The sequence below is a fragment of the Peromyscus californicus genome, unplaced genomic scaffold (assembly GCF_007827085.1).
Source record: "Peromyscus californicus insignis strain IS unplaced genomic scaffold, ASM782708v3 Scaffold_2__1_contigs__length_46816999, whole genome shotgun sequence".
In the NCBI taxonomy this organism is placed as follows: Eukaryota; Metazoa; Chordata; class Mammalia; order Rodentia; family Cricetidae; genus Peromyscus; species Peromyscus californicus.
Genome location: NW_026294540.1, coordinates 1492319 through 1513644, shown reverse-complemented (window position 1 = coordinate 1513644; position 21326 = coordinate 1492319). Strand labels below are relative to the sequence as shown.

Genomic DNA, 21326 nt, shown 5'->3' with positions numbered 1-21326 from the left:
GCTGGGTGGGGTTTCTGGGGCTGGCTTAGTTCCCACAGCAAGGTAAGTTCAGTCTCCCCCATTCTTGTTCCCCTACTCTGCCCTCCCTCCCTCTCTCCCTCCCCACTCCTCCCACCCTCCCTCCCTCCCTCCCTCCCTCCCTCCCTCCTCCCACCCTCCCTCCCTCCCTCCCTCCCTCCCCCCCTTCCCTCACCACTGTCAGGCAGTGACCACACTGTGGCCACACTGTGACTGCAGACGGGTTCAGAACTGCACGCTCACCAAACCTCTTTGCTCTAGAAAACACCCAGGCTTGATTACTTTGTTATACCCGCTGGAAGCAGAGACACAACAGTAACAGAAAACCATTCAACCACATTTTAATTGAGAAAACATAGGATAGTCAAATTGTTCTTTCAACACTATTAATTTTTTTAAAACTCAATTTTAATTAGTAAGGTATTTAATACCTTTTCTTTTTCCTGGCCTGGCTTTGAAAGCTAAGCACATTTTAAACTTACAAAAGAGCTCAGCTTGAACAAGGGTCATCTCAGCATCCAGAGCCAGCACAGGATGGACGCACAGCAGCCTCTGGACACAGGACACACGGACAGACACTTCACTGCACCCTCCTGCCCCAGTCCCAGCACAGGGCAAGGACTTACTGGAACCTGTGAGTCCTGGTGCTCCTCAGACTGGGCATCTCCTGTGACCCTGAGACGCGTCTTCCCAGGAGGTGGTCAGCTTTTCATCTGCGTCCCTTTTTGCTGCTGTGATAAGACGCTGTAACCAAAACCAACTCTAACCAAAAGCCACTTAGGGCAGAAAAGGGTTGGCTTACACTTCCCGGTCACAGACCATCTGTCACAGTTACTTTACTATTGCCTGGATAAAACACCATGGCCAAGGCAACTCATAAAAGAAAGCCTTTAATCTGGGGGCTCACAGTTCCAGAGGTTTGGAGTCCATGATGGCGGGGAGTGTGGCAGCGGGTAGGCAGGCATGGCGCTGGAGCAGTAGATAAGATCTCACATCTGAGTCACAGGCAGAGAGAAGGAGAGAGAGAGAGAGAGAAGAGAAGAGAAGAGAAGAGAAGAGAGAGGGGAGGGAAGGAGGGAAGGAGAGACTGAGGGAGAGGGAGAGATGGAGAGGAGAGAGAGGGAGAGGGAGAGAGACAGAGAGGGGGAGGGAGAGGGAGAGAGAGGGAGGGAGGGAGAGACTGAGGGAGAGATGGAAAGAGGGAGAGAGAGGGAGAGACTGGGCCAGGCCTGGCCTTTTGAAACCTCAAAGCCCACCCCCAGTGACACACCTCCTCCAACAAGGCCACACCTCCTCATCCTTCCCAGACAGTTCCACCAACTTGGGACCAAGTATTCAAATACATAACGGGGGAGCCATTATCACTCAGACCACCACACCGTCTTCGTCTTTGAAGGAAGTCAGGACAATGCCTAGGGCGGCACCACCCACAGTGGGCTGGGCCCTCCCTCATCCATGTCACTCCAGAAAAGGCCCCACAGGCTTCCCCACATACCAACCTGATGGAAGCAGTTCTGCAGTTCCCTCTTCCAGTGACTCCAGGTTGTCAAGCTGACCATGAGAACTACCCGGGACATAGTTACACCTCCCCATATAACAAACAAGCAAACTGAGGCACGAAGGGTGGACCCTGGGCTGTGATGCACGCACCCGCCCTTGACTCTGCACCCCCACGTACCCCTCTCACACCCTTGCTGCTGTGGAGATTCACCCCACGTCCTGATTGGAGTGGAGCGGGGCCCCTGGCCACCATCTGTCCCTCATCCCCAGGACTGTCAGGGTGGGGTGGAGGAGCGAGCCGGTCCCTGAGCCGGCTCTCTCCAGGACTAGTGTGTCCTCCTGTTGCTTGCATGTGTCTGGGGTTCCCACCCCAGTGATGTGCTTCCTGGGCCATTTGCAGGATGACTCAGCCCCGTCCGGCACAGGCACAAGCGTGCTCCACACGTGTGCCCTTCCCCAGGTCCTGGCCGTGGTCGCAAAACACTGTCACTGTGGAAGGGGCCCTTTAAAGGTTGAAGGGTCTTTAAGGTAAAGATGGATGGTCTGTCCTTGGGCTACAGCACTGAGGAAACATGACCTTGACAAAGAGGACTTCAAAAACTCGAAAGATAAAAATCTGAACAATCAAAGTCAATCTATACGGTGAGAGAAGTAGGATAAACTCTTACGCATCCTTCAAAACCCTATCCAGAATGCCCTGCTGGGGAACGTCTTCCTCAAGACCCTTATGTCACTACAGTGACTGGACTCCTCACTTTAAGCTGCCAGTTTATTCCCCGTGTTCCCTTCCTAGACCGGGATAATTTATGGACATGGTGTCTGTTGCAACAGGACTCAAAAGCTGAGGCTGTAAGGTGAGCCCTTGGTCCCATCTGGCACAGGTGATCTCAGAACACAAGGAGACAACAGTGGTCATGCCTCACAGGACCCCACCTCTGGCTTGTAGGTATTTGATGGTGCCTGGCCACAGCAGGAGATTTCCTTGGGCTAGTGGGGTCCTTCGCAAGGGGATTCGGATCTCCTATCTGTCCCCACCCGCATCTGGCTCTGCTCCTCTGTGCCCAGACCAGCTCTGTGGGGTCAGTAGTGAGTGCTCTGTGTACACTGTGCCACCGAGGAGAGCAAGGCACCGCCTGCTTGAGGGCCAGGTGAGCCTCCAGGTGTGTGGGACACAGCAGTCTTTGCTCCTGAGGTGGAGGGTTGGACGACCTGGCTGGGCTGTCCTATTTCTGTGCCTATCCCGGGATCTGCTAGATAGTATGAACTTCCAGGGAGGGGGAAGCAGGAGAGGAGGAGCGGGTGGTCGGGAGCACGCTGCTGGGCTCTCGGGAAGTATCCAGTGTCTCTGCGGCCCGGCCCGTAGCAGGCTAGGAGAGAAACCCAAGCACCATTATAACGCTACGGAGTTCAAGGTCGGGGTCTGGCTCCGGCCAGCGAGCTGAAGTTAACAAACCCTCCCAGGTTTCTGCTGCCACATTTCATGGACCACACTACAGGGGACACAATCATGGAAGATGGGAAGGGGACAAGGGGCAGCTTGGTGACACCATAAAACAGAAACTGGAATTCCGGGCCACAGAAGACGACGGGAGACCTTCACATTGGATGCTACCTGCACCCCCTGGAAAATGGGGGTGGTGGTGGTGGAACCCAGGGCCTTGGCACATGCTGGGAAAGCACTCCTCCTCCTCCTCCTCCACGGGCAGAGAGCATGTCTACAGCCCACCTTCGCTCCATCTGGGAAGAAGGGAATGGCGGCTGCCCTAGGTTACCCCGCAGACATGCAGCTCTCCCCAGAGCAATGCCAAAGCCGCGGCAGTGGATCCGGAGCCTTCTTCCTCACGGTGTCCCGCTCACCGAGGTGACCCCCACACTGCACCCATCTCACCCGTGAGAACAAGGAGGTGCCCAAGGCCGCAGCCACGTTCTTGGCATCAGTCCACATGGCTGAACACAAGACTCCAGAAGGGCCACCGTCCCACAACCCTCCATGGCTTCCCACACCCCTGGCCCCATCACAGGGGTTCCTGGCGGGGGCAGTCCTTCCACACCGGGCAAAACTGGAGACATGCCAGCTGTCACTACGGGGCAGGGCGGGGGGGAATGAATCCTGCTGAGGCCCAGTGGGTAGGAGCCTGGGATCTGTGAGGAGGTGTGAGTACCCACCCTGCCCTGTAAGAGAAAAAGTGATCAGGCCCAGAGGGGGATACATCAAGGCTGTGAGGCCCTGGGGTCACCTGACTCAGAACATATACATGTGCACACACTCGTATGCATATGTATACATGCACGTGCACAGTGTACACACACGTTCTGGATGACTGACATGTGAGTCGGGCAGGTATGGTGGCCACCTGTAACCCCCACCCTTAGGAGACACAGCTGGGGGATCCTCAGGGCCACCTGGCTAGACAGGCTAACCAAACCGGTGAGAGCTGGACTCTACAAGGGACGGGATGTTGGAGGAAGGCCACTCGATGTCAACTTCAGGCTTCTCCAAGTGCACGTGCACACACACACACACACACACACACACACACACACACACACACACACGTGAACACGCAGGCACACCAGACACAATACGTGTGCCAAGAGAGCAAGGACCCTGTGGAAGGAAACAGGTCCCGCCCACAAACATGCCCCAGACACCATTAACGTTGTATTTATTGTTATTTAAGCCGCTCAGCAAAACATATACACGTATATACAGTAATGCGTGAATACGGAAGACTCAACTTTACATATTTTTTTTTTTAAAAAAAGAAAGAAAAATACCACTCAGTTTCATGAGCTTCTGTCACTGTCTTCCCAAGCATTTCAGAAACGGTTTTTCCTTAAGAGTCAAAAAAGCTTACAGGCTCACGCACCGCAGGGTTAAGGGTTCATATTTTACATGTGCAATAGCGATTTCCTTCTCTCTACTGGAGCTAGCTGCATACTGATTACAGTGTCCCCGGGCTCTCGCGCACTTCGGACGTGGTTTTCGTCCGCCTTTAAACTCTTTCCACTAAAACCAAGTTTAATGACATGGCATCCTTTTGCTTAAGGCTATTTTAAACGCTGTTTCACCCTGGGGTCGTGGGGAGTGAGAACGTGAGAACACTGGACACTTCCGGGGTTTTGGAGGTGGCCTGAGCCATATGCCGGTGGCTGCATGTGGACTTGATGCTGGGATGTTTGTTGATGGACGCTGGGACACTCGTTCCCCGGCCTTAAGCAGTGAAGGAGAAGTCATTCTTGTTTGGGGAGGGAAAGGCTGGCTCTCTCGGACAGCTAGGCATCGCAAACTCTGAGGGTGAATGTAGAGTCTGGACCAAAGCCTGGAGGATGCTCCTACGGCCATCCCCTCACCGCTCTGGGCATAGAACAGAGGGCGTGTCTTGCTCACCAGTCCATGTCACCTGTTTCTGTCTGCCCTCTGCGCCCCATCACACTGCCCAGACAACAAGTGTAGACCCTGGGGGTTCAGACCTCAGCCAAGAGGAGGAGGAGGAGGAGAGGAGGGAGAGAGCCAGCTTTTGGCAAGCGGCTCCCATAATTGAAAGTCCCTCAACACAAACAATATGGGCATCTGGAGAGCCCCGAGCCTTCAGGCCTCTTGCTAAGAAAAGGAAGGGGGTTCTGTCAAGTCGGGGTGGGGGTTCAGAAAGGAGCAATTGGGAAGACACACTAACAACAAAAAACTGAGCTGAGACTAGAGGGCTAGCTCTGGCTGACCCTCCCAGGGACGGACGGCCCCACAGCAGTGGGTCACACAGGCCGGTAGGGTTTAGACCACACCCTAAGACGTCATCCACATCAGCACCGCAATCTCTGCTCCTCTCTGCTTAAGGGGGGCTGTGGGGAGGGGGAGCGCCTCTCCCAGGGGACACATGGGGCAGGGCTCTGCTTTTTAAATCTGAATGAAATGAAATCAAAAGGGCAGGAGATATCCCGTGAAGGGAACGGAACGTGAGGCCCGGAACGGACATCATGAAGCCGCTCATTTTATCCTTTTTCCCTCCTACCCCCGTAAGGGAACTGCAGGATCAGAGAGGGTGTCTCAGCCTGAGTCTGGCTGCCTTAATCCCTCCTCCCAGGGATGGAGTCACTTAGAGTGGGCTAGAAGGAAGTGTGAGATCTGGGAGAGCAGGGCCAGGAGGTCACTGGGACAACTGACCGCTCCTCTCCCGTCCCCTTGAAGGGTCACAAGACCACCCTGCTCAGCACAGAGAAGTCAGAGTGTGCAGTGGTCAGGTCAGTGAAGGGGAAGGGAGTTCATGGCCCCGGGAGGCTCCTTCCTCCAAGTGGCTGGTCCCAGCACCCCAGCATCCAGCACACAACCCAGGAGGGACCAGAGGAGCAGTTCCCAGTGGGAAAAGTGGAAGCTAGCCGAAGGCTAAGGGCCAGTGAGGGAAATACCTCTCCAAGTTCTCTGGGAACGGAGACAACCCAGTCCCTGGCCGTTCCTCAAGCTGCTCGTGGTCTTTGTCTCCTAACTGGTGACGACAAGAGTAGCGGACAAGAGTAGCGGACGCTACAGAGACCCTGCGGCTTCCACCCCGGACGATTCCAGAACACTGTTCTCCAAGATCTCCATCTTAGTCAGTGACGAACAGAAGCAACGGGGAAGGAGAAGGGGGAGGAGGAGGGGAGAATCAAAGAGAATAAAAAAAGAAAAGGGGTACCAGGTGCACCCCGCCTTGGCTTAAACACGGCAAGGGCCTTCTAGAACACACTCCGAGTACAGAAAGCAGGGAGCTCTCTAGCAGGAAAACGGCTTTGAGACAGCGCTCGCTGTTGGCTGAGAACGGACACTGGTGTCGGCACGACGTGGCACGCGGTCTCTTTAATTATTTTCTGAGGTTTTTCTTTTTTTTTTTTTATCAACCTTCCCCAGCCCCTTTCCAAACGAACCCTTTCCATTCCGAGCGCCACTAAGCAGGTACCAACCTAGACAAAAAAACAAAACAAAACAAAACAAAAAACAAAAAAAACACGAGTCTGCTCAGCCACGGAGGCCCTTCACGGGTGGGCAGGGCAGGGAGGGGCTCCCACAGGCTCAAGTCAGGGCGGCCACGAACGTCCCGAACCGGTTGGAGATGTCGGAGTGCAGAGACCGCCAGGTGGGTACGGAGGCGCGGGCCTTGGGGTCACCGTCTGTGCAGTGGACGCTCAGGCATTGCAGGTGACTGCCGGGCTGGGTGGCTGAGGCCTTGTTGGTAGGGAGGTCATGGGCTGTGGAGAAAGGAGACACTTGAGTCAGTGGCCAGTGGGAGACCCTTCGGGGTGAGGATGGTACAGGGGGCGATGAGGCAGCATCTGGCCCTCTTTCGTGGCTGGAGACGACCTCAGAGGCTCAGCTGTGAAGACTACCTAAGAAAAGCCCACCCCGCCACACCCACACCACCTCTAGGTCTGTCGCTCCCTGGGAGGCAGAAGATAGGAAATGACATCAGAGTTTGCCCATCTCTGTTTGGACAAAGACGACCAGACACCATGAGAGATAAAAGCCCATCTAAAACCCGCGTCTGCCTCTGAGGGTGCACAGGACTTCATAGACACCGTAAAGGAATGGGGGAGACTGTCTAGTCCCCTGGACAGACACTTGCTGTGGGCTTACTCTGCACTTAGCACATCCTCACATAGACACTCTAGAGCTAAGGGTGGTCATCCCACTTTTACAGCTAAGAAAACTGAGATCCAGAAAGGGGAATGGCCTGCCTTGGGGGACATGGAGGAGAATCCTATTGGCAGGATGGAGAAGGAGCCAGGAGGAACCAGCCTGGAACCACCCATGACAGGTAGAAGTCAGAGTGCTCTGTGGTCACAGCCCCATACCCTCCTCCCATCCAGAGGCTTCTGCTCCTCTTAAGGCACAGGGGATGGGCTCAGAAGCGGTGGCTTGGGGGTGGGCTGGCAAGGGAGGAGCCTATAGACACCTACTACGTCCTTCACCCCCCCCAGCCCTGCACTTTACAGACCGGCATCTGTGGCCCAGAGAGACACAGAAACCTGCCTGGAAACATACAGTTCTAACTGAGACCCCAGTCCTACAAAGGAACCCAAGTCTCGTCCTCTGAAAATGGAATGACCCAGGCACGTGGGCCTCACATGCATCAGTTATCAAGGCTATTACTATGTTCAAGTGTTTGTGTAAACTGTAAAGTGCCACGAAGTGCTGAAGTTCACTCAGCTGATTACACAGACCCAGAGCTACCACACGTCACAGTTGTCTCTGTGTCAGAGATATGCCTGAAGGGAAAGGCATTGAACAACCACTAACATGTTAGCAGGAGTTAGGACAGAGTACGTGTGTGTGTGTGTGTGTGTGTGTGTGTGTGTGTGTGTGTGTGTGTGTGTGCGTGTGTGTGTGCGCGCCCTCCTCCTCTGCTTGAGGTAGAGATGGGACAGATCAGTTTTCAGAGCACACTGCCAAGCCATGCTGGGCTCTGCCCTACTATGTTTGAATGACAATTTCCTGATTCTCCTTTGTCAGACGGTCGGTCGGGTACCCTGCCTAAGGCTCGGCTGCCAGGAAGGCTCAGAAAGCTAGGTTTGAATATGGGCGAATGGTGAATTCAGCAGACAAGCAGTAAGATGAAATTGGGGTGGGGGCCCAACTAAGACTAAGGAGGCGCACCCAGATACCGACCTCCATGACCCGATCACCCTCATCATTACAGCAGAAGTTGCCCACCCAACCCGCCCAGTACCTAGGATTAAGACATGTCCTCCGCCAGAGCCTGGCCCTAACAGAGTACTAAGCCCCACCCCCTGGGTCAGGCAAGCCTCTAGGACTCCGGGCTCTACTCCAGGGCTTCAAGACCTGCAAGGTGGGGAGAGAAACCTGCCTTGGCTTCTGCCCTTCCTCATTCAATCAACGAGCACGTGTCTGGGACCTGTTATCTCCCGGCCCAGGGATCCTCCTGAGTGACACCAGGCAGCACCACTCTGTGACCAATCAGGGCGGCTCAGGAGTGGCTGTCCCTTCTGAGTGACACAGCTCTACTGCTGTCTCTCTCGGGACCTTGTGATGGCCTGGTATACAGAGTGGCATACTGAGTATACGGAGGTCCCTGGTAGGGCTGCTGGGCCTGACCCTGAGAAGGTCAGAAGGGAGCCACCCAGAAACCCGTGAAGCCCCTCCTTTCCTAAATCTTGGTTAGGTGGTCTCCCTCCTACCCACCACATGGAGTCATCATCACTCATCTTGTAAAAGAAACTAAGGTTTCAAGCTCAGGTAGGTGTGGTTTGTGCCGGTGGATCCAGCCCCAGTGCACATTAGGATGGCAGAGACAGAGGACCCAGGTCCCTGAGCATGTGGGCCCCAGCTTGTAGCGATACAGTCCTCGCTCTGTTTGAGCCCACACATGCCTCGCTCCCAGCAGAATCCCTGCTTCCTGCCCCGAGTTATATTACTCCAGAGTACAATATCCCACGAGGGACCGGTCATCCTCTTAGGAGATGCGCAAAGCCATACCTGCATCCCTTACACACACACACACACACACACACACACACACACACACACACACACAGAGAGAGAGAGAGAGACAGAGAGCCAGAGAGAGAGAGAGAGGAGTGGGGGCAGGCACTGAGGAGTAGAGCAGAACCCCTCATCAAAGCAGAGATGAGCCAGGTGGGGCTCAGGACAGAAGAGACCCAGGCCCAGGTCTGACGGCAGGCCCCAGGCAGGTGACAGGACATAGGTATTTCTTAAGCATGTATGACTCTCAGGCTCCGATAAATCCATTCTCGGGTCACCCCCTGCCTCCATTCCCAGGCCTGACACTTCCTAAACTCTACCCTGATCTCAGAGCCAGGCAGTTGCTGTACCTGGTGTGGAGTCCAGTATTATTTAATTCCATCCCCTAACAAGCCAACAATGTACCGCCCTTCCTCCGTTTTGGCAGAGAGGAGGCGAGGGGGCTGGCCTAATGCCACAGATCATGGGTACAGAATTCCCCAGTCTCAGCAGGACCTTACGAGGCCATCAACCCCAGTCTACTATCCACACATAGGCCTTTTAGGAGAGAATGCTGTTCTTCAGCTCTTGACTTTGCAAGCATGGTTATATCACCCCATCTACAGAGTCATTACAGTGGAGGGACCCATCATGCCCTAGGATGGTGGCCCCTCGGGCTGTCAACTCACGGATGACAAATCTATCCCACAGAAGCTGTTCAAGTCCCAGCCTGTCCCAGCAGAGAAGACGCTGAGTCCCCAAGCCTCAGGTGGTGAGCACACCCAGGCCTCTATGTCAGCAATCCAGAGATAACACTATCCCCTCACCAAGCCCCTGGGGCTGAGGGACACCTGGGATCCCTGGGTACCTAGCGCTGACATCAGTTGTCTCTTTCTAGCCTGGGGTTCCTGGTAGGTGAGGGAACCCCCACACCTAGGCTGCTGGCCTATCTGAAATACTTGTTCCTCCATCTTCATTGGAAGGGCCATTGTGGGTGAGCCAGGCTCACAGCAGCTAAGGGACCTTGGAGCGGAAAGGCAGGCCTCATGCATACAGGTGAGGGTCTGTGTCCAGAGGGGAGGGCTCCCATCATACCACATACCCTGCATGAGCCTCACTGACAGTGGCATTTCAGAAGTTGGGGGCCATAGCTGACTGGCCAAGAAAGGCCAGGAGAGTTTGAACTGCACCTATGAGACACCATAGATTCCTCATGTCCACAGCCAGGGTCAAGGCTGGCTCTAGGCGGCCCCTGCAAGACCTCTCAAGGCCCTTCCTCACAAGACCAACCCTTGATGGCAGCAGACCCTGATGGCTTTGCCTCATGGCGTTGAGGTCAGAGCCCGTCCGGCTCACTCGCGGTAGCCACAAAGACCCATGTGGGCTTCTGTCTGCCGGGCTTCAGGCCACAGCGAGGCCACACGAGAGATATCAGCCACGGAAGTGAAGGAGAAGCCACGCAGTGAGGCCAGGAGTGCCGATGTCTCCTGGCTTCTCCTGTGGGTCCGACAGCAATGGCAGGCAGCACCCGTACATTGGGGTGTCTCTGTGTGTCACCCCTGGGCATTAAGATCCTGGAGTCTAAGAAATGGGGAGCAGCCAGGCAAAGGGGTCAGAGGAACCAGGAATGTGAAGGGCCTGACTTGCCTCCAGTGGCTACTGGAGCAAACTGGCTGAGGGCTGCCTGTCTCCCTCCCTCCCTCCTCCCCCCTCCCCCTCTCCTCCTCCTCCCCTCCCCTCCTCCCCACTCCTCTCATCCTCCCCTTCGCCTCCTCCTCTATCTTTCCTTTCTTCTTCTAGGTCAACAGTCCTGGCTGCACCCTGCTCTCTCCTGAAGCCCCAGCCAGGATCCAGCATGGGGGGCCATGCTCCTGCCTCGGTGGCTCTCCAGACCCATTCTACCTTGAGTCCTGGGATGGGGATTCTGGCCTGGCCTTCTGTTCTCTGCCCACCAGAGGGATGACAGAGATGGGAAACACGGGTGGAGTCCAGCTGCCGCCCAGATCAAGGACAGGCACAGAGGGGTGGTGGGTGACTCCACCTCTAGGCAGGTCCGCACGATACCCAAGCCTCCAGAAGGCCCAGGGCCTGTACTTGCTACTCAGTAACCCAGGATTTGGGGGCACCAGACCTAGAACAGTAGTGCTTTCGTCTCTGTGGGGGCTCCCTACGGCCAGCGTGAGGCGGAGCGGGTATTTTTAACTCATGGCTTATGTAAGAGGGAGTGTGGGCCTGAACAACAGCTAATGCCGCCCCCCACATTCACCTCGCCCGATTCCCACAAGGGGAAATATATTTTAAATTTCCTTTATTTGGACCCAGGAAGGGCAAAGGGAGAGGTGCTGTCTCCTGTGACTTTTGCCCTTGGCTGGGGCAGAGCTGCTGGGTCTCAGGGTTGGACCACTTCCTTTTCTCGAGACTGGCCACACCAGCTACAGCCTGCAGCCAATTTGTGCTCTCTGCATCTACTATCTGCAGGCCTAGACAGACCTCCCTCCTGCTTAAACCTTCCATGGCTCCCCAGTCCCCAGGACTGAGCCAGCCCTGACTTAAGCCCACCTCTTGGTCACACTGGCCACTTGGCCTCTGGTACCATCTGTCTCCTACTGTGTACAGTCCCTACACAAAGCCCTGTCCCTACCACACCCACACTTGTCCATCCCCTCTGTCTGCAGCACCCTCCCTCTGTACCCCTGCTGAATCCCACCTTCCTGCTCAGCTGTCAGACCCATGGGGAGTCCCCAACCCAAGGGGCCCTGCTGGCAGGCACAAAGGGAGGCAGTTGTGTGTCCAGACCCCTCCCCACAGGCTGCCATGGGATCAAACACCTGGAGACACAGGGCTCAGGGGGACAAGTTCCCTACAGCAGAGCCAGTCACTTGCTTAAGATGGATGATGGCAACACCACCAGCCTCTTGGATCTGTCCAAGAGCAGGTGCTTAGGAAGGGCTCCATGGTTCAAGGCCTTAGTCCTTGGAAGAGCCATTAAAGTTGTATGTGTGTGTGAGTGTGTGTATGTTTGTGTGAGTGTGTGTGTGTGTGTCTGTTGGCATGTGTGTATGTGCCTGTGTGACTGTATGTATATGTGTGTATATATGTTTGTGAGTATGTGCCTGTGTGTGTGACTGTATGTATATGTGCCTGTGTGTGTCTCTATGTGTATATGTGTAACTGTGTCTGTATGTGTATGTGTATGTGCCTCTGTGTGTGTGTGTGTGTGTCTGTATGTGTATGTGCCTGTGTGTGTCTGTGTGTGTGTGTGTGTATGTGTGTGTGTGTGTGTGTGTGTGTGTGTGTGTGTGTGTGTGTGTGTGTGTCTGTGTGTGTGTATGCATGATGTAGAGACCAGAATCCATATAGGTATCTTCCTCTGCCATTCTTAGTTTTTGAGACAGGAGCTCACTGTTTGGCTGTACTGATTGACCAGCAAGCCTCAAGGATCCTCCCGTCTTTACCTCCCAAACACCGTGGTTACAGACATATGCCACTGTGCCTGGCTTTGACGTGGGTGCTGGAGACAAACTCAGGTCCCCATGCCTGCATCCCCAGCATCTACCACCCGAGCTGTCTCCTCAGCCCACAGCTCCCTTCACCACAGTGCTAAGGCTTGTCTCCATGAGGCTGCTTCGGGACCTGGTGGGACAGGCCTATCACCCAACACTCAGGCTGAGGCTGGAGGACACCAATTCACACCCAGTCTGGGCTACAAACAGAGCTGTAGAGGAGCCTGAGGGCAAAGAGGACCACCTCTGCAGCCGGAGGGACCCAGCCTAGGAAGAGGAGCACCTCTGTAGTCGGAGGGACCCAGCCTAGAAAGAGGAGCACCTCTGCAGCCGGAGGGACCCAGCCTAGGAAGAGGACCACCTCTGCAGCCAGAGGGACCCAGCCTAAAAAGAGGAGCACCTCTGTAGTCGGAGGGACCCAGCCTAGAAAGAGGAGCACCTCTGCAGTCGGAGGGACCCAGCCCTAGGAGACAGGCCCATGGCTCAGCCGTCTGGGTTCAGGGACAAGAAGCACAAACCTCAGCCAGATGTGAATGGCAGAAGGTCCAGAGGCCCCCGCATGGCAGAGCCAGTCAAGAGTCCTACGGCCCACCCTCCCTTGACTCCACAGTGGGGCAGCTTGGCCCCCGGCTCAAGACCTGGGCCCCAGACCCTGAGTCTGAATCTTGGCTCTTTCCCTGCCTAGCTCTGCAACCTCAGGCAGGGTAACTTGCCAAGCCTCGGTTTTCCAATCTGTAAAAGGAATAAGAAATGGAGTTTCTTGGAGACAAAGGCCCTCTTGCTCCTGGCGCACAGTGAACGCCTATTAGGTATCTGCTGAATATCTTCATGACACCCTGCTCATTGTGTGGCCTTCTACAAATCACTCCCCCTCACTGGGCCTGTTCAGTCATTTCTGATGACCCTGACAGGTGGATGTACATCCTTTCTTTTTATAGGAGGGAGTGCAGCATAGCCCCTTTGTGCAGCCCAGGCTGACCAAAACTTAACAGCCCCTGCCTCAGCCTCCTGAGTGCTAGGGTCATGGCTTACACCCCATGCTAGCTGTGGTTAGCTCTGATTGCCAACTTGACAGAATCTGGAACCACCTAGGATATAAGTCTCCAGGATACCCGTGAGGGATTATCTGGATTGGGTTAATTAAGGAAGGAAGACTCGCCCTAAATACGGGCAGCACCATCACATGGGCTGAGGTCCTGGACCGAACAAAAAGGAGAAATCAAGCTGAGTGCCACCTTCCTCTCTCTCTCTCTCTCTGTTTCCTGACTGTGGTGTGGTGTGACCAGCCGCCTCATGATCACGCCACCACACCTTCCCCACCATGACAGACTGCATCCCTGAACCGTGAGCCAGAATAAAGCCTTCCTTCCATCAGGGTTTCCTACCACAGCAACAGGACCAGGAACTAGAGCACTGGCTGACCCACAGTCCTTCAGTTCCTTGGGAGTGAGTCCATCTTAAAGGCAGAGGTTGGGGCAGGACTGAGACCCCCCCCCCCCCCGACACTAGGGCCAGAGTTCGCGACCTACTGATTCAGGGACAGTTAACCTGCTGGTGACACCACACGGGATCTCACGAGGACCAGGGCAGGCAGCACCTGACCTCAGCTACCTGCCCACCCCCCACATTCCAGCCTCAGCTCTCCCTCCACAGTGCCCAGCTCCCAGGGTCATGTGACAAAGAGAAAAAGGAGGGAAATCAGCCATGCCTCTGTCACCGGCTGGAACAGCGACAAGAGTCACTGGCTCTGCTGACCTTGGGCTACCTCCACTGCCAGGGCACAGGAGCCCAATCAACAGCCCATTTCACAACACTGGAAACTGAGTCCGGGGAGTCTAAGCTCACAGCACTACAGCCACAGAGCTGATGATCAGTAGACCCACGCTGTCTGGTAGGGAGTCATCTGCAGAGATAAAAAAAAAAATGTCCCTGCCTGGGTGGCAGAGGCTGTGGCCACAGTGCCTCCCTCACAGGCCCTCCCCCCTTCTCTTCTTCTATCACCCTCCTCAGGACAGTACCCTCCTTGCTCTCTGGAAAGGATGCCCAGGCTCACACAGTGAGTTAAGAATCACCCAAGGTAGCTGCCTCCTTAACATTGCCTCACACAGGCTACACCCTTTGTCACGGGTCCTGAGAGAGGGCCCTGCACGCCCTTCAGCCCCAGCACAGGGCCAGGCTGGGTAAAAGCCTTGCTGAGGATCAGGAGTCCATGAGCCCAGCTTTTCAGGGCCCAGAAGAGTAATGACAGGCATTGTGGGGAAGCTGGGCAACCGACTCACACTGCCTCTGGGACAATGGCAGCTGTCAGTCAGATGGGCCCCCGCTGAGGGCAGAAAAGGGCAAAGTTGGGAGGGGAGGGTGCTGGGAGAGGGGACATAGGGACACAAGGACCGCTGTCCACAGGCTGAAGCTCTTCTGGGAGATTCTAGCCTAAAATGTGTCCAGTTGTCTCTTGGGACCTAGCTCCTCCAGCCAAAAGTTACCACCTCCCAGTCCCCCAAGCGTCAGTTCCTCGTCCAGGATGCAGGACCGAGAATGCACGGTTCCCAAAGGACAACCTCGTGTGTGCACCAGGTAACCTGCCACCTGTCACCACTACTGCTGAGTCCTGACCCCAGGGACCATGACTCTGCCTTTGGTGGTTCTGCCTTTTACTACATTGATGGGGACTGAGTGCTGGGTGACCTCAGACATGATTCTGCACCTCTCTGAGCTCTGAGGGTCTCACACTCTGCCTGGATGTGGTAACTTCAACAGTAGTGTGTGTAGAGAGTGGGTGATGTGTGTGTGTGGTATGTTTGTATATGTTGTGTATATGTATGTGATATGTATGTAATGTGTGCGCGTGTGCGTGTGTGTGCGTGCGTGCGTGTGTGCGTGCGTGCATTTGTGTGTGTGTGTGTGTGTGTGTGTGTGTGGTATGTTTGTATATGTTGTGTATATGTATGTGATATGTATGTAATGTGTGCACGTGTGCATGCGTGCGTGCGTGTGTGTGTGTGTGTGGTTTGTTTGTATATGTTGTGTATATGTATGTGATATGTATGTAATGTGTGCGCGTGTGCGTGCGTGTGCGTGCGTGCGTGCGTGTGTGTGTGTGTGTGTGTGGTTTGTTTGTATATGTTAGGGGTTGTGTATATGTATGTGATATGTATGTAGTGTGTGTGTGTGTGTGTGTGTGTGTGTGTGGTGTATGTAGAGGTGTGTGTGGCGGGAATAGGGGAGTGGCAGTGTGTTGGGTGTATGTAGAGGGTGTACCTGCAGGTGTGCGCTCCTGAGAGCACACTTATGGAGGCCCGAGAAGGATGCCCAGGTCCTGCTCCATCATTCCTGCCTTATTCCCTCAAAACAAGGTCTCTTGCTGGAGCTAGGATGGCTGGTAACAAGGCCCATCCATCCTCCTGTCTCAGCTCCCCATGGTGCTGGAGTTGCAGCCTTGTGTTTATCTGCCTAGCTCTCCACCTGGTGCCGAGACCTGAACTCCGGCCCTCAAGATGATGTACTCATGAGTGTCTCCCCGGCCCAACGACATTCCCTCTATCAGAGCAGACAGACCTGCCCATTTCTTTAGCAAACCAGCCTCATGGCTTTAACTGCAAGTATGGATTTCAGAAAATACATCTTCAGAGGGCTGATGTTCCAGATTGAGATGCCTGCTCCTCTGTGTGGGGTACCCCTCGGGGGGACAGTGGGGATGGTAACTGCCTGCCACCCACATACATTCCCACAGCTCAGGTGTTTCCCCAAAAAGGGGGTCTATGTGGATAATCATTCACACGCAATGCAGACAAAGGTCTGGGTAACCGATGCATAAGTGCCAGACTGTGGGGCTAAGGCCAACACAAATCAGCTCCCTGAATCTCTGCATCCTACCCTGAAAAGTAGGATTGGTTATTCCTGCCTGGCAATGAGGGGACATTAGGTCTTGGCTGTGCTGTGGGACAAGAGCCAGGGCTCCAGGAGGACTCGGGTTTGGGGAGGTGCGGGGGACAGATTTAAGGGCAAGCACAGAATTTTGCAGGAGAGGAAGAAGAGGGACATTCGAAGCCCCTTCACACAGCCTTGGACATCCAGGATGGGGACTCTGATTTACACTCGGGGGGGGGGGGGTTGAGAAGAACAGGCTGTAAGTTCAATGGGATCATCATGGGGTGTCTAGGAAGGAGCCTGGTCCTCCTGAGAGCAATGGGGAGCCAGGCAGGATTCAGAGCAAGGGCAGAATATTGGGAATATGTCGAGGTAGGTAAGAGTTTGCGTCTTCCTTACCCCAGTCTTGACTCGGAAAAACACACAATTCCTGGTATCTCTCAACCCTGAGCAGGCTGGAGATTGAAGCCTCTGTCACACCACCTGAATGACACTCTGGAAAAACTCTTGCCTAACTAGGCCAACCAGGAACCCTGGGCGGCTTCCAAGTCACACCTGCAGCTCTGAGTCCCTGGGTCTGCTCCCCAGCAGCCACACCACACCTCCCTCTGCCTCTGCAGTCATCATGGCCTACGCCTCACACCAGCAAGTCCTCCTTGAAGTTACAGGGAGGGAGACGGAGGCCCAGGAAAGGGAGCGAGCGCTAAGATACCCAGCATGGCGCACCAACAGGGCGAGGTGGGTCACAGCTCTGTTTCCCTGTGTGCGCAGGGAGATCAGACACAGGAACAGGGCAGCTAGGAGATTCACTCATGCAGGTATTAGCAATGACGGGCAGCAGTTGTGGCTAACAGCACCCCCCTGTCTATTCCCCAGCACTCACCGAGGTCCCTGTCTTGTCTCCTGACCCAGTCCCAGAGGTGCTTGTTTACCCCAGGCTGGCTGATCTCAGCTCACATCTGCAAGTGAAGTTTTGCTAGCACATAGCCTTGTTTGTGACATGAGTCTGGGCTTTCCAGATAAACCATAGTTAACCAAAAATCTGGGCGTCCTGTGACCCAGGCAAAATGAATCACTGCATTGTATAACCCACAAACGCCAAATATTAACTGGCACCTGTGCAGAGAAAGTTTGCCGACCTTCAAACCCGAGGCTCAAGTCTATACGAGGAGGAAATCACCAGCGTCTAGTGGGCACTTAACACATGCTCTAGACACCAGGTGAGGATGTTACACCATGACACTTAGGGGATCTGAAATACCCTTCTTGGTCAGTATGGCCCCAGCTTTCTTCTGACTGTGGACACCTTCCAACCTCCAAATGAAAAAAAAAAATCCATGAACTGGAACTGCTCTAAAAATGCTTTTGAATTAAAGGAAGAAGAAAGAAAGAAATCATTCCAGGAGTTCCCACAGAATACGAGAAATGGCTTCTCTGAGACACGGCAAGGCTGCCACACCAGGCCAGAAAAATCACCCTGGGAGCTCAGTCCCAAACTATAAGGACAGTGATGGCCAGACAGCCTAGGAGTCAATGAGCAGAGCACTGACCAGACCAGGCATGAATCTCTCAAGGCTGAGCTCCTTTTGAGACGGGCTCTCACACAGCCCAGGCTAGCCTTGATCTCCTTGACCTTGTCCACCTAACGTCCACCTCCCCAGGGCTGTGTGTGTGACCAGGCCCGTTTATGTTTTATTAAGATTCGAACCCAGGGTTTCGTGCACGCTCGGCTGGCATTCTGCCAACGGAGCCACATCCACAGCCCCGGAGGACCCTCCTGACAGCCTGTGAGAACCAGAGCCACGTGACCGAAAGTGACACATGACAGGCTAGATTTGAACACAGGTCTGTGGGAGCCCATGACCTGTCGTGCTGAACAGGCCCCTGGACTTAGAAGGAGCCGTCACGTCTGTCCATCACAGCCGTGGGGACGGACATCTCTGGATGCTTGTGTTCCGAGCACTCATCCTGAGCTCCTACTCCCCAAGGCCTCAGTGACAGCCGGGCTCTACGGACCCTCTGGGAAGAGGAGTACCCGGTCTGATTTCTCTCTCACCCGGCTCTCCTCTCCCACTACAGAAAGCCAGGTGCCAGCTCTGCCAGAAGCTGGCAGCGTGACCTCAGAGACGCTGCTTGCCAGTCTCTCAGCTTCTACCCCTTTTGTAAGAGGAAGGTGAGAGTCAGCTGACAGAACCCTGACTCCATGACCTGCAGAAGCCTCCCGTGGGTGTCTCCCACCCCCACCCGCCCTGTGGACTGCTGGGAAATGTTCCTTAATCTCTCCCTTGGGGGTGGGAGAAAGCTTGAAGGATGGAGCCCTGGTGACTGGCTTAGCTTTGAGTTCCTAACTGGGCCTGCAACACCCAAGTGCAGTTTCCGGCATAACCTAGGAAGGTGGGGTGTGGACTCCTAGGGGAGCAGAGGCCTCCGAGGGAAGAGGCAGGTACAGGGGTGGGGGCCAGTGACTGAGTCAGCCTGTCCTCGCCTTCTGTCAGATGTCCCCCTGGACAAGACACATTTTTGTTAACACCCACGCTCCACCTCGGGAGGGATTTTCTCTGTTTGGCTTATGTCTCTAGGACACACGCACCGGATTAAAGCCCAGAGCTTCTCTTCCAAGGGCAGAGGTCCAAAGTTCCTTGTCCCTGGGACCTTCTAGAGAAGACAGAGAAAGACCCCCCGACGACAGTGGATAGGTGCTGTACAGCAGGGAATCGAGGGTCAGGCCGATTAAGTCATGGCAGAAGAGTGACTAGATCCATCAAAGACACTCTGGGAGCGCGATCACGGGTCTTCACAGCCCACCGTCACCAAGGAGTGGCAGCACCGTTCCAACCTTCATTCACCTTGCTGGGCCCTGCTGTCCCCTCTCTCCACCTGGCTCATTTTCCTGCGTGTCCCTTAGCGAGGCCGTCCACGCCCCTGGTTGCACCTGGTGCCACAGACTGGAACAGGGTACCCCGATATCTCATACTCGCCTGTACAACTCAACAGCGCGACTTCTCTATACCAAGGGCCCTGTCTTCCGCTCTCTGGGCTGGCTTCGGACCTACTGCACACAGTAGGTCTTGTCATTTGCCAATTCCTGAGGAAGCCCTGCCACCACTCCGGGCCTCCAGGCCAACATGAGTAGGAACTTGCAGAGGAAGTTGCTGCCAGGGGGCTGAAGACACAGGACTTCCTGAGGGGCCACGGTGCTGCCCCAGGCTCACAGACAGGGGGACACCCTGCTTCAGAGCCTGGATCCTAGAATGCTCCCTGTGGGCTTTAGATACAGAGAGGAAGAGGAGAGGAGGCTAGACCTCAGCACGGGCTGAAAGGTGCCCTGGGAAGACCCTGTGCCCAGCCCGCCTGGCTGTGGCATGGTTGCCTGGGATGACGTTCTCTGAGTGATACTTAAGTTGACTTTAGGCAGGAGAATGAGTTCCCCAGCTTTGGACGAGGCAGGGTAGATCTGGGGGTGGGGCAGGGGCATTGGTTCTGAAGGACAGAGAGAGGAGTGGAGAGAATAAAAACAAGGATGAGAGAGCACACGCAGCTGAATAGAGAGCATCCATTTAGATGACTTTGCCAGGAACGGGTACCACCTTCCCCACTCCTAAGCCTCATGTACATACAGCCGTAGAGGGAGAACTCTGTTCTTTTCATAGTCTTCAGACCCCCATTCAGGGAGACAGAACAACTTGCTCAACGCCACCCATCTCCACCACACACTGCCATGAGACCCGGCCAAGTCCTTCCCCACACCTCTTCCGGCACCATCCCACACCAGAGGCAGGCGAGTGAAAGGGAAGCTGGGAGGCAGCCATGGGTCTCCCGCTGTCCTAACTCCAGGCACCCTCCTTCCCTCGCAGCTACCCACCGTACACCGGGAACCACCTGGCTGTTTCCTGGGGCCCTGGGAAACGAGAGCCTGCACATCCAGTCTCCGACACTGAGCACCAAGCCCCTGCCCAGTGCAGCTCAGCACTCTGGAAAGCAGCTCTCATCCCCAGAAGAGGCCAAGTCCCAGAAGAGAACAGCAGGGCCCAGGCAGGCAGCCACCCACCCAGGAACACATGCAGAGGAGCTGGTTGTTGGGAGGCAGAGCCAAAGCCAGGACTGTCTATCTCTGTTGCCAAGCAACAGACTCTCACCTTAGGACCCACCTGAGCTCTTGGAATAACACTAGCAAATCATCTTGGAATCAAGTCAGGCAGTGGTGGTGCACGCCTTTAATCCCCGTACTCGGGAGGCAGAGGCAGGCGGATCTCTGTGAGTTGGAGGCCAGCCTGGTCTCCAGAGTGAGTTCCAGGACAGGCTCGAAAGCTACACAGAGAAACCCTGTCTTGAAAAACAAACAAAGAAACAAACAAACAAAAAAAAGAGACAGAGATCTTGGAATCAAGAACCCCTAGAGGCCAGAACTGGGGTATCCCGAGGTTACCCCTCCATCCCTACATGCGCACACACTAATTACTCTGACATTTCTAAATTAAATGAAATTTAGGAATGAGACTCAACCCAGCCATGCCAGCCAGTCCCACAACTGCAGGGGGCCAGTGGAGACTACATGGATTGTGGTAGCAGAGGACATTTCCACTAATCCAGATTACTCTGCCAAGTCCATTCCAATCTGTATCAAGGGCTAGCATGACAAATGTTTTTCCTACAAAAAAATGTTACCATTTCCTAACAGGAAGATCCTTCCACTGAGCCACACCTGAGGCCAAGAGGCCCTGGGGGCGTTTTCTAGGGTTATCAGACATCCTTATAAACCACAGCACTGGCTGCTATGGACCCTAGACCCAGCTTCAGTTTTTATCCACACGGTGTTACAGGCAGTCAAGACTAGTCAACCTAGATTAACACATGGCACTGAATCTGAAATATTAACCTCTGCCCATCACAACAAAGGGGAAATGGAGGTCCAGAGTAATAAAATGACCAAGCCAAGGTCACCTGGTAGGGACACACTTCCCGTGCCAAGTGTCACTGGCAGAGCATTC

The 21326-nt window shown here is 54.7% G+C and overlaps 1 protein-coding gene across 1 annotated transcript in view; it reads right to left on the bottom strand.

Moving 5' to 3' along the window:
- Positions 1-4167: 4167 nt before the first annotated feature.
- The window catches only part of Mn1 (MN1 proto-oncogene, transcriptional regulator), a 43608-nt gene continuing 26449 nt past the window's right edge, over positions 4168-21326 (bottom strand). Inside the window, exon 2 of the mRNA XM_052754922.1 lies at positions 4168-6738. Within this exon, the coding sequence (XP_052610882.1) occupies positions 6563-6738 (176 nt within the window). The 3' untranslated portion in view covers positions 4168-6562. The remainder of the gene's footprint in view (positions 6739-21326) is intronic.